At 47.5% G+C, this 12,228-nt stretch overlaps 1 protein-coding gene and 1 long non-coding RNA gene across 2 annotated transcripts; both read right to left on the bottom strand.

The window, feature by feature from the left end:
- Nucleotides 1-3,123: 3,123 nt before the first annotated feature.
- LOC123186361 (uncharacterized) lies at nucleotides 3,124-3,940 on the bottom strand. The gene is made up of 2 exons (XR_006493614.1): nucleotides 3,767-3,940; nucleotides 3,124-3,443 (listed from the first exon to the last, which is right to left on the bottom strand). It is a non-coding gene; the product is annotated as an uncharacterized lncRNA (long non-coding RNA).
- Nucleotides 3,941-10,300: 6,360 nt separating this feature from the next.
- Nucleotides 10,301-11,578, bottom strand: LOC123191971 (UPF0481 protein At3g47200-like). The gene is made up of 3 exons (XM_044604485.1): nucleotides 11,388-11,578; nucleotides 10,841-11,304; nucleotides 10,301-10,728 (listed from the first exon to the last, which is right to left on the bottom strand). The coding sequence occupies exons 1-3, from the start codon at nucleotides 11,576-11,578 to the stop codon at nucleotides 10,301-10,303; spliced, it is 1,083 nt and encodes a 360-aa protein (XP_044460420.1).
- Nucleotides 11,579-12,228: the final 650 nt, after the last annotated feature.

The raw sequence follows: 12,228 nt of genomic DNA, 5'->3' as shown, positions 1-12,228 counted from the left end.
GCCGCCCACGACACCGCCGCCGCCGGGGGTCGCCGCAGCCATCGCCTGAGATCCACGGGGAGAGAGGAGATGGAGAGGGGAGAAAAGGATAGGGTTCGTCGTCTGGTTCGTCGGGTGGGATCCGGCTCGGTTCGACCGCACCAGCCTCGTCCTAGTCAGCGCATCGGGCACACGCCGATTTGCCACCGTGTCGCCTGACGGGTGGGCCCGGTCTGTCAGATACATGGTCAACACACACTTATACGTCTGTCAGCCCATTTTGTAACGGTTAGGCCGAATAGTGGTACTGAACTGCGACATGCACGAGCAACGGTACTGACTCATCACGACGTGCGCAAGTGTGATATCTCGTTGCAATTAACTCGACTACACCGAGCCGAGAGCCGAGCGTCGCAGAGACTCGCCACGAGCACGATGTAGCTTCACCACGTGGAAGACGTGGTCTGCTACCCACACATGATAAAACAAAAAGAGCACGAGGTAGCTTCGGGGAAATTTGGCGTTACGACTGCTCATAAAACACAGGCGGTACCCAACACAACCCCTCTCATCCCCACCCAGCACACACACCCCCATCGGCCCACCGCCACCAGACAACTCAAGGGCCGAACCATGGCGACGCGCGTCGACTGGCGGCGCAAACACGCGCTGGTCGTGAGCACTCTCACATCCAGCATTACCTACATGACGGGGCTGAGCCTGCCGGGCAGCCTCTTGTCCGGCCAATGCAATGGAGATACTAATCGGGCTCTCAAGAAATCTCCAACACATCTGCTCTTGTTCGGGACTCTTGCGATGAGTGCCACTTATCAAGATCAACTGGCCCCACCGGGCGGCTTTTGGCAAGGCGAAGCGACCGGTGCCCATTACCGCTCCCACGCCTTTCTTCTCCACGTGAGAATCCCGGTGTTCTTGTGCTGCAACGCCTCCTTCTTTCTCATGTCGCTGGCTGTCGTCCTGATCATTCTCCTGATGGATGTATTCGGCGCACTAGGAATCAAGTACTACCGCGTCTTGTTGGTAGCCATGATCCTGGACCAGTTTATCCTGATCGTGATCGGAGCCTATATCGCCGTGAGCTTCGACCTGTCCATCTAGGTTGTCGTTTGGGTGTCCCTCCGTGTCTTCTTGCTGTTAGCGGTGTTCCTGCCAGGCGCAAGATGGCGGCAGGCGTTCAGAGAGAAGATGGAGCTCTGTGTGCCCCGTAGGCTGAAGATGTTGTTTGCTGGTCCGTCAACCAATGGACACGCAGAGGGGGCGGTAGGCATGTCACTGAAGCTGGAGAAGAGGCGCAAGCTTCTGCTGCTCCTTGCAATTCTCGCAGGAATTCGCGCGTACCATGCCGGTGCGGGCTTCCCACCCGATGACCCATTCAACTACTACGGGTGCCTGGTGTTCTCGTACTGCAAAGCCACCGTCTTTCTCGCGTCCCTATCCATCATCGTGATGCCGGTGAACAGGAAGGCCCCGTCAGCGAGAGGACTGCGATGGCACGCGCTGCGGTTGTCTGTGATCCTTGTCGTGACCGGCCTCGCTGGCGTCTTCGCCGCCGGGCGCTACAGGATCAATGTCCTCGTTCTGCTCTTGGCAGTTTTACTCTGCATCGCGTTCGAAGTTACACCGTCCATCTTCGGAACGGCGGGAGGCCTGGTGCAGACACTGGCACCGAGCCTCGGAGCGGCGGAAGAGGAGGATGGCTCCGAGGACGAGTTGGAGTTCAGCATAGGGGGTGGGACGAAGGAGGAACCCTTCGGAATGGAGATCTCGTCTCCGATCCTCGGGGGCGCGCTCACTCTGATCCTCGCCGTCCCTATGGTGTCCATCCTCGCCGCTCCAGTGAAGTTGCTCGTGGCAATAATGATCGCCTCAATCGGGGTGCCCCTCTGGCGGAGGTCCTTCACCCCGCTGTCCAGAGCTCTCCAACGCCGGTGCACTGTGAGCCTCCAAGGTACCACCTACCACGCCCGCGCCGGCATCGACTGGTTCCGTCTCCGGCGCCTCCTCGACTCCCCGGGAACAACTGCTGTCCGCGCTATGCCATGGACTGTGCAAGGTGATACACGCGCTGTGTTCGGGAACATGGATGTGGATCCTGATCTTGGTTGCATCGGTTCCCTAGCTGAGGCACAACCTCAAGCTGAAGTTCAAGATCTCCAAGATAACAGCCGTACTATGCCTAGGCGTGCAGGTTGTCTGTGCACCGCCCACGACAGGCACGGTCACGGCTACTAGGGTGAGCACCACGACCACGACTACCCCGTCCACCGTTGCAGGGACGCCGACCACGACCACGGCTACCTCGTCCACCGTCGCAGGGACCCCGACCACGACAGTGGGAACTACCTCAAGGTCGAGGGGCCGCGGGGATGTGCCTCTCGTTGAGCCGAGGCCTAGGAGGAACCGCCGGCCCAACAGCCGGCTGTTCGGCCAGGACTGGGTCAACTGATCGGTCATGGTTTTCAGCGATATTACTGACCCTCGAAGCGCTTGTTGCATGCCGTCAAGTTTTGGCCTTGCTCTTGATTTAAATCTGATCTGAGATCTCCACCCGCAAATTGACTTTGCAGCAGATAACTGACTGTTACAGCCGTTGGGAGAAGAGAAGAGACGGGACCATGCTTTGGCCAATCGAGCTGAAGCAGGCAGGGATAAAGCACAGCAACTCTGAACCTGACAGAACTGAAGAAAACGGAACTGAAGAAAGGGAGAAAGCAGAGCAATGCTGGAGCAACTCTGAACCTGACAGAACTGAAGAAAACGGAACTGAAGAAATTTTTTGCAGGCTTGCACTGTTGCACAAGGAGATCACGACGGTGTTCTGCCCCATTGCAAGGTTGATGAGGCACACAGGAAGAACAGAGGAGACTCCTTGTACATGGCGGTTTCAGGATCATTTGTTCTGGCCGATCTTTCTCTCTAGTTTGTTACACCTTGTTGGACAGTAAAAGGCGTCAGTGTGTGTACTGTGTAGTGTGTACCAAGGTTAGGTGGTGTATCAGTTAGCCCTTGTTTGTCAACGGATAAAATGGTGTGTGGGGTTGCTCTTTCTTTTCCTAGTCCTAGAGGGGGAAACGAGTACATAAATACGGTAAATATGCACAAAGAAATTTTCGGCAAGTTTGCTGTTCAGAACCGAGAGGCTGATATTATCTGATATAGTTAGCACACTGTTTTGCCCAAGCACATCCGTGTGTCCAGGCAAACATCATATAACGGTACCATAGCGGGGAACTCAACCATTTGTAGCCAGTAGTGGTCTACTTATTCGCTTTGCGTACTCTGCTTCATTATAATGAGCAGATACAAACTCTAGGAAGATATCAAGTCACTTCACAGCTTTAAGGAAGGAGGAAGAGGGGTCGGCCTTGCTAGCGGACGCTGAAAGAACCATCCCTTCTCCTCAGTGAATCCAGGGGCTGCAGCTGCACCATTCCCAGCTGCTGCTGCAATTTATCATGAACAAAAATTGGAGCAATCGTCAGAATCTAACCAAGTATTCATACTACGTATACAAGAAGAGGCTGAATGTCCCTTTGTTTCAAGTAAATGAAAGCAACGCGTGGGGCAAAAAGAAACAAATGGATCGCTTGCTATGAAAAACTCAGACAATTTTACGTACAGTGTTGCCATAAAAAGTTTGCAAATTATGGTGCCTACGGAAATAACATATGCAAATGAAGAACAAGTTTCTTTCCCCTCTCTGAACTGTAGAATGAGATTGAAAATACATAGCAAGAACGACTGTGTTCAAGTTTGAAGGTCTTACCCGGAGCAGCATCTTGACGTGGTAAGACTTTTGGACGATCTGATGGCGTCGTCTCGCCCATCACAGCAGGGAGATGCCCATGGGTGAGGGCCAGAACGATAGCCAGCACTGCGAACACCTTGGAGGCCATATTTTGGGCTCGGTCACTCCACTACTGAAAGAGCTTGTTTGGGTGAAATGAAACTGGGATGGTGCTTGCTATATAACAGACGCCAATGTGACAGGCTCACGTTCGGCCATCGCATAACAAGGCAAATATATCTTGTAGAGTCCACTAGGCCTTCTCAGCATCATGCAATGCTGGAAATTAAGTAGACTATTCAACAAAGGAGGAATCAGTCCACACTATATGTTAAAGGGTGCCAAACTAAACTGCCCAGCCGCCATGAGTTCGGCCATCGACATGAATTAGCATGTGCGAGGTGCTAGCTTAGGTAATAAAACTTTTGTCGCATAGGCCATCAACGTGTTGACCACAGGACATACCATTTTATTTTATTTAAACACAAACTGCTTCATTCAGATAAGAACAATACAAATGCAGTTTTGCAAAACAGACTTTGCAATACAGAATAATAACAACCTCTAACATCAGCGAGTTGTCGTAGACGTGAATCACCCACACCGAGAACGTCATTGTAGCAAAAAACCATCTGCGCTGCCATGAGAACTCCACCAAGAATCCTCCTTGAAATTTTTTAAGCCGCTTGAGGCACCCAGGCTATGTGGGATCCGTAACCGATGAATGCACCTTGAACATGATGACAAAGTCATATCCAATGGTTGCGGGTGAGATCTGAAACCGATGAATGCATCATCCCTCCAAACGGTAGCGGGGGACGATGTTTTTTTCACCGAGGAAGATCTCGCTGATCCAAGGCCATACAAATTTACTAGACCCGTAATGTAAGAACCAAGAACCTTATATTTAGGACATGTTTATCTAGCGAACGTTGTTGGGGGCGAATTGCCAGCGAACGTCCCTCTCGCCATGCCAACATAACTAAATTTGCCATGCATTTTGAGGGAAATGCCATGTACGGAATGAAAAATTCCCATGTATAAGAAATAATTGCCAGTGATCGTTTTTAAATGCCATCCAAGTGATTTGGATCCAATGGTTGTGAGGGCGTTTGCTGGAAGTGCCTTGCCAGCGAACGTTTGCCCATTAGCATTTCTGTACATTTATACATGGGCTTAGAAATAGATTTTTTTAGAATCGCTTAAGAAATAGGTTGATATTCTTTTTGTCTTAGGTTGTGCCACACGGTTGATAATTCGTGAATGTTATTCTGGATGTGTTTGTATCTTGCCTATTACTCCCTCCGTTCCTAAATATTTGTCTTTCTAGACATTTCAAATGACTACTATATACGGATGTATGTAGACATATTTTAGAGTGTAGATTCACTCATTTTGCTCCGTATGTAGTTACTTGTTGAAATGCCTAGAGAAATAAGTATTTAGGAACGGAGGGAGTACGAGATAGACATATGCCTCGCCTCAAGTAGAGTATGTAATGGGCCGGCTCAGTAGTATTACGTGTGTTAGTTTCTTTCTTTTTCCCTCTTTCCTTTTCTAAATTTTAAAATTATAAACAAAAATTTAGAAATAATCTACTTCACTTTTAAAAATATAAATAAATTTTCATGTAATGTGAAAAATTGTTCCCGCAATTTTAAAAATGGTTCATACCATTTCCAAAAAATGTTCATGATATTTAAAAAGTGTACGGACAATTAAAAGTATGTTCATGACATTTTTAAAGGAAATCATGAGAATGTAAAATTTTGTTCTCCCTCATCGCCCCGCACAGCCACACTCGGATGCTGAGGAGACCTGGTCTTTGGCTCCTAGATGGGGATGTACCTTGAAAATGAATCCTCTCTCTCGCCTCCTCTCCACTGAAAAATGAGGTGCACTGTGGCAGTGAGATTCGTACACGATCAGACGACGAAAAAAACACAACCTGAAGTGAAATGAAAAACAGACAGCCAAATCCCTAAAAAAACAGACGGCCAAAAGTTAGGATAAGTGTAATTTTTTAATTCTGCTGAAATAGTAAAACAAACCCACGCAACCCGGATCGAAACCCAAATGCAAAACGCCTCACATGCAGCCAACACCTGTGCAGTCCTGGCCATGGACAGCCCGGCCCGGTCGGCCCGACCCAGCTCGACCCGACCTTATCCACGGGATGGGCTCGGGCCTAAGTTTTGAGCCCGATGGCCGGGCTGGGCCCGGGCCTGTCATTTTTGCCGTTTAATGAAGAGGCCCGGCACGTGGCCTGAGGCCCGATGGGCTTTTAGCATGATGGGCTGGGCTTGGGCCCAATTTTTAGGCCCAACAGCCGGGCCGGGCCTGGGTTTTTTGTGTCGGGCTTTGGTTGGCCAGGCCCGAGGGATGGACAGGTATAGCTTGAGCCCCTAGGTCCGGGCTTCAGGGCTTCGGTCCGTTGTCCCCGGCGGCGCCGTGAGCGAGAGCCAAGACGCACCATGTGTGTTACCATAGATGTCGGATCTGAACGGACGCGGGGGCAGATAGCATTGGCGAAGAGGAGAAAGGTAGCCGCTTGGATATTCTGATCCATTTAGCAAACAATTTGGCTGGTTTTGAGAAAAGAAACAGTCAGATCTAGATGCAAAGAAGTTTCTTCGGGCCGTTCCCTATTTTCCCCTCTTGCCAGTAGATCCGCCGATCTCTCTCTGTCCATGAGTTCCGCTCCTCGTCAATTTTGTGAGTGTGGATCTCTGGTTCACTCTGGTAATTTTGGTCCAAGACACATCTTCCAAAGCAAAGTAAAGGTACGTGACGATCTAGGGTTACTTTCATATGTCATTATGCTACCTTATGTCCAATTTTGTGAATAATGTCGAGGCGTGTCTTGCGAGCTTCCCCTGCCGATGTATTTTGACCAAGCAATTGTAGCTGCGAAATTGATATTTATTATTGTAAATCACATTTTCACTGCTCAGCAATTTGAGTTTCTCTCTTACATAGGTAAATTTGCTGCTGCTGAAAATATTGCGAGCCATCTGCTGACATCTCTCAAGGTTGATCGGCATCCTGAATAACCAAGCAACAAATGGCTGCCCGTGAAAGGTCAAGATTCAAATGTATAGACATAGATAAGATGGCCAGTTCCATGACGAGGGATATCAAATCTTTCTGGTCACAATATGATCCGGGTGGTTATGGCACTAACATGTGCCCAATCCATAGAGTCCCAGAACACATTCGTGAGGTTGACCGTGTGGCCTACGAACCAATCATTATATCGTTTGGCCCGTATCACCATGGAGGCCAACACTTTCAATACATGGAGAAGAAAAAATGGGAACATTTAGACAGGGTACTAAAACTGAACTGTAATAGAACTCTGCATGATTACATTAAAGCAATCGCCGAAGTAGAGAAGCAAGCAAGGAAATGCTACTCGGAGCAGATAATAATGGAAAGGAAAAAGTTTGTGCAGATGCTTTTGTTGGATGGGTGCTTCATACTTGTGAATATTGATGAAAATGTCGGCACCAGGATGTCAAATTCCAGAACTTTGAACCAAGGATCCACCCAAACAGAAGTTGATGGAAACGTGACGGGAGAAGAGCTGGAACAGATTTATGTGGAAATTATTCAGGAAACAGGAACAAATACCAGAGAGGAGGATGCAAACCAACGGACAAGCGTTCAGAACAGTTACGGTCCCGGGGATTGGTTGAGTGGCCCTGCATGGCATGACATGCTCTCCTTGCTGGAGAACCAGATACCCTTTTTCGTTATGGAGAGGGTCTACGAGTTAGTATCAGGTGAATGTACAGAAGTTGGATCGCTTTGAAGAAAAGCTGCTGAACTTGTAGAGGTCCTCTTGCGTCATTATCCAATAGCTATACAAGAGAACGATAGACCCAAACATTTCCATCATCTGCTCCACTTATATCACACGTACTTGAGACCTAGTCAGAGATTTGATGAGGAGCTTCAGTATCAGGGGAAGACAGGTTATTTTCATGGTCTTCTACGTCGATGGAATATGTCAGGTAAATCAGTTGACCCTGACAAAAACCTAGAGCAGATGGAGCGCTTGGAAACAGGTAAGCTTTTTAAGCGTTGGCGTCGAGCAGAAGAATACCATGAAGCGGGGGTTCAGTTCATGCGTAGGGAGTATGACGGACAAAGTAGGCATTCTCTGCTGGACATAAGGTTCATCAATGGAGTTATGGAAATTCCGTGTTTGCCAGTTGACGAGTCCAGTGAATCGGTTTTCAAGAACCTGCTAGCACTGGAGCAAATGGACTACAGGTTCGGCAACGACATCAGTGCCTATGCCACTTTCATGTCCCAGATCATGGATACGCCTGCTGATGCCACGCTGCTGGTTGAGAAAGGCATAATTGTGCATATGTTGGATAGTGACGAAGAGGTGTCAGCTCTATTCACTAGACTCACCAAGCAATTGACAATTAGGTTTGATTTAAAATATTACTTAAAACCTTTGTGCCACAAGTTGGAAGCCCACTACCAGAATCGCTTGAATAGATGGATAGCTTGGTTATGGCATAACCACTTTGTAAACCCGTGGTTGGCGTTGGCAGCGTTCGCTGCTGTAGTGGTGCTTGTCTGCACCATCGTCCAGACCATATATACTGTGTTGCCCTTTGTCAAACCTGCATAATGTAATTTAGATTATCTTTATTCTTTTTTTTCGTGAATACGCAAAAGCTTTGCGTATCATTGCATTGATAGGTAGAGTAGCGATACATGTGGGTCTTACAAGATGAATGGTGGGCTAGTTAGCTCGTGCGCAAGGACGGCCAGCATCGATAGCCTTGGCACACAGACGACGGGGTGTGCTGCCCGATCAGACAGAGCCTACGTCTCTGGCAGGATGAGGGCCATGCCCTTGGCACCGGCGCGCGCCCATAGCCGCACCTCCTCCTGGATCATGTGCACTACGCGTCCCACAGCAGGCTGGTCGCCGTCGAATAGGCACCCGTTCCGGTGTTTCCAGAGGTGCCAAGCGGTAAGGACGGCAATGGAGGCGAGGCACCCGTTCATTTTTATTCTTTGAAGAACTTGGCTATGTGTCCAGACAATTTAGCTTACTATTGTGTCTATCCATGGTATCCTCCCCTGTTCACAGGGAGACAGGACTCTATGCTCTGACAGACTTATAGAGCTCTTTTCAGAGCGCACGACCTTTCGCTCAGTAGGGCACGGAATGAGAGCATTGCTTTTGATGTATCATTTCACTCGTATAAATAATTTTCGCGCAAGACAGGATTCACATGTTGTCTACTGTGCCCTGGTCACATAAGCGTCCCGTTTCTTCATGAATGTATGTAAAGACTGGAAAAAAAAAGCTAGCGCATGCTTTTATCTCAAGGAATTTATCGATTTGGGTTCGATTTTTACAGAAAGTTAAATTCGAGAAATATAATTGGTAGTGAGGCCAACAAAATATAATAAGTTGTTTAAGCAGTATTGATTGGAAATTTGGAATGGGGTAACAGAAATAGTTAAGACGAAATTCAGACTGTAAGACGTGAACGTTTATTTCCGTAGCAACACATGGATATTCAGCTAGTAGATACATGAGTTGCAAGCTCTTTATTTTAACACACACGAGTGACAAGCTCAATTATTCAATACGAAGCAGACACATTCTCGTCCAGAGCATATATTCCTCCATGTGGGCCGCGATAGTATCATCCTAACACGCCTTGGCCTTGCACGACGGAGAGGGAGGGCGTGGAAGGATCATGGTATTGGGTAGGCCGATAATGATTTTCTCGTCTCTGGCATACATCCGTTCTTTTGCTCCTAGAAACACAAGAAATGCTTAAAGCTCCGGACTGTAAGCCTCAGTAGTAAATGCGTACTAAATAATCCCCAAAACAAGTAGCAGAAATTAAGTTGCGAGATCACAACGAAGAAGGAACATACCTTTCACCGGCGTGCTGATTGCCAGCACCTTTCTCTCTGGTAGGCCATGGTTCAGTTCTGGGAGCCGTCGTGCAGCAACAAAAGGGAGTGATGTGACGGACATAGCCAGGAGAATGGCAATGGTGATAGCATGCTTGGAATTCATCTCAACACAACCTTCAGAGATAAGGAGAACAGATGAACTCTTTCTCTATCACACCAGCTTTTATACCCATCCATCCACCCACTACCATCTTTTCTTGATATTTTTTTCCATATGTTTGGCGCTTGGATGCTTGCATTCTTGAGAACTCTATGTTAACTAGGTGGAACAAATATCTTCTAGATTCCTATGTTCACAGCAATTTCTACTAGTAGTTCGGCATGGTCACCGCCCAATTTAATGATACAGATGGCAGCAACATAAGGTCTCCAAATTGATAGAGGATATTCTAATAAATATTTTGTAAGAGTACAAGGCCAACTGAATTGTTTGCCAGATAGAGATACATTGAATACCAACAGTTTATGATGAAGAACAAAAAATGCATGTAAAGTACCATACAAGTTACATGTCCTACTGATGACCCAAACCTGATTCATTTGCAGTGGTTACTCATGACCAGGGGGTTTCCTGTATGCTTCGATAGTGAAGATGGTTTGCACGATGGTGCAGGCAAGCACAACACCCGTCGCTACTGCAGCTAAGGCCAACCACGGATTACTGAAATGATTCATCAAGAGCCACGCAATCCATCGGTTCAGGCGACTCTGGTAGAATTCTTCCATAGCCTGACAAAGTGATTTTAAGTAATGCATACCATTGAAATCAAACACAACATCTTTACTAAGCATGGTAAATAGATCAGAGACATGTTCGTCGCTCTCAAGTTGGTGCACAATTATTTCTCTTTCAACAAGTAGTGTTACATCTTCTGGCATACAAATAATCTGTGACAGGAAGACAATGTAAGCTGTGAAGTCATCTCCAAACTGAGGACATGTTTGCTCAAATGCAATGATATTCCTGAAAAGACTGCCTGAATATTCATCAACAACAAGGGATGGAATTTCAATGGAACCATTGCTAAACTTAATGTCTAAGAGAGAATGAGGATCCATATTATCGTATTCGCGTTTCTTAAACTTGACTCCTGCCTCTAGATATTGTGCTACCCGCCCGCCTCCATCGATTCAGTTCTTGACCTGATTGTAGGGAATCCTCCTTCTGTTGAGCTAACTGAATTTGCTCGTTGACCTCAGGATGATGACCGAGTCTAAAATATCTCCATCCGAAACTAAAAAACCTATAAATGTACTGAGGTCCAACCTGATAATGATGGCTATTATCCACCTTTGGATTAGGCCTAAGATACATATGACACAAGTGAAGCAAATGTTGAAAATCTCCTGGCCTGTTGAGCCCTCGGATTGCCTTTGGATAAAAAGAGAATGCTTCTTCCACAACTTTGTTCAAAGCATCAGTGATGGATGGAGCCAATGGGACACTACCAGAAGCTAGCTCATAGAGTTTCTTCACAATGAAAAATGGAATTTGATTTTCCAGCAAGAACAGGTCATGATGGAGGAATCTATCATGAACCACATCGCAAATGCTGCATGGTTTTGACCATCTTCATTTGCCCCTTTTCTATCAGTCTGGTTACCATCAAAAGCAGCTTCGCTCCCTGTGTTTTGCCTATCATTGTTTGAATCAAGAGATGTCTGTCCCCCTAGCATATTAGCATCTTCAACAACTATTTCCTCTAGAGCACATCTCTTACTCTCTGCTTCCTTTTTCTGTGCTATAATTTTTTCAATTCCACCAAGAGCAACTAGAATGAAGCATCCGTCCAGTAAGAGCATACGCATAAAATCCTCATCAGTCATATCAATATCCTCAGAATAACAGTACCTTGCTTCTTGTGCGAAATCCCTGGTCGCCAGCAAGTAGTCCAGTAATGTTTTCGTAGGGTTCAATTTAAGAACTTCATCTAGATAACCCCATTTCAACTTCTCCAGGTTCTGCAACTTTGCAGCTCCATGGTGATATGGAGAATAAATTGCAAAAAACCACCACAATTGTGGACTCTAAATCAAAAAACCACCATCATTCTTTTTTTTTTTTGTAAAAACCACCAGGTATTCAGTAATCCTTTTGTAAAAAACACTAACCGATCAATAAGCAGCTTTTAACACAGAATCTGACAGATGGGACCCATTTGTAAGTGCTGATGTGGCGGTCAAATGTCACACCGTTAGCCTATATTGTTAAGTCGATAGGGGCTTTGACTCGCGCGGCAGCGCCAGCCACGGTAGCTGGGTCTGCCCGCACGCGCGCCCGCCGGTGCAGCTGGGTCCCCCGAGCCCACCGCCCTCGCCCTGCGCCGCCGTCGGACATGGCGCACCGCCCGCCGCTGCAGCTCCTGCCCGCCATGGACGTCGCTCTGGACGACGCTCGGCTCGTCGGAAGCCAACCAGCGCCAGCACTGGACGCGGAGTTCTTATGCTGCTCCACCTCGTGCAAGCTGTGCACGTGC

Source organism: Triticum aestivum, chromosome 2A, assembly GCF_018294505.1.
Source record: "Triticum aestivum cultivar Chinese Spring chromosome 2A, IWGSC CS RefSeq v2.1, whole genome shotgun sequence".
Classification (NCBI taxonomy): domain Eukaryota; kingdom Viridiplantae; phylum Streptophyta; class Magnoliopsida; order Poales; family Poaceae; genus Triticum; species Triticum aestivum.
Note: the sequence above shows the minus strand (reverse complement) of the source record. Positions and strands in the feature narration are given on the sequence as shown.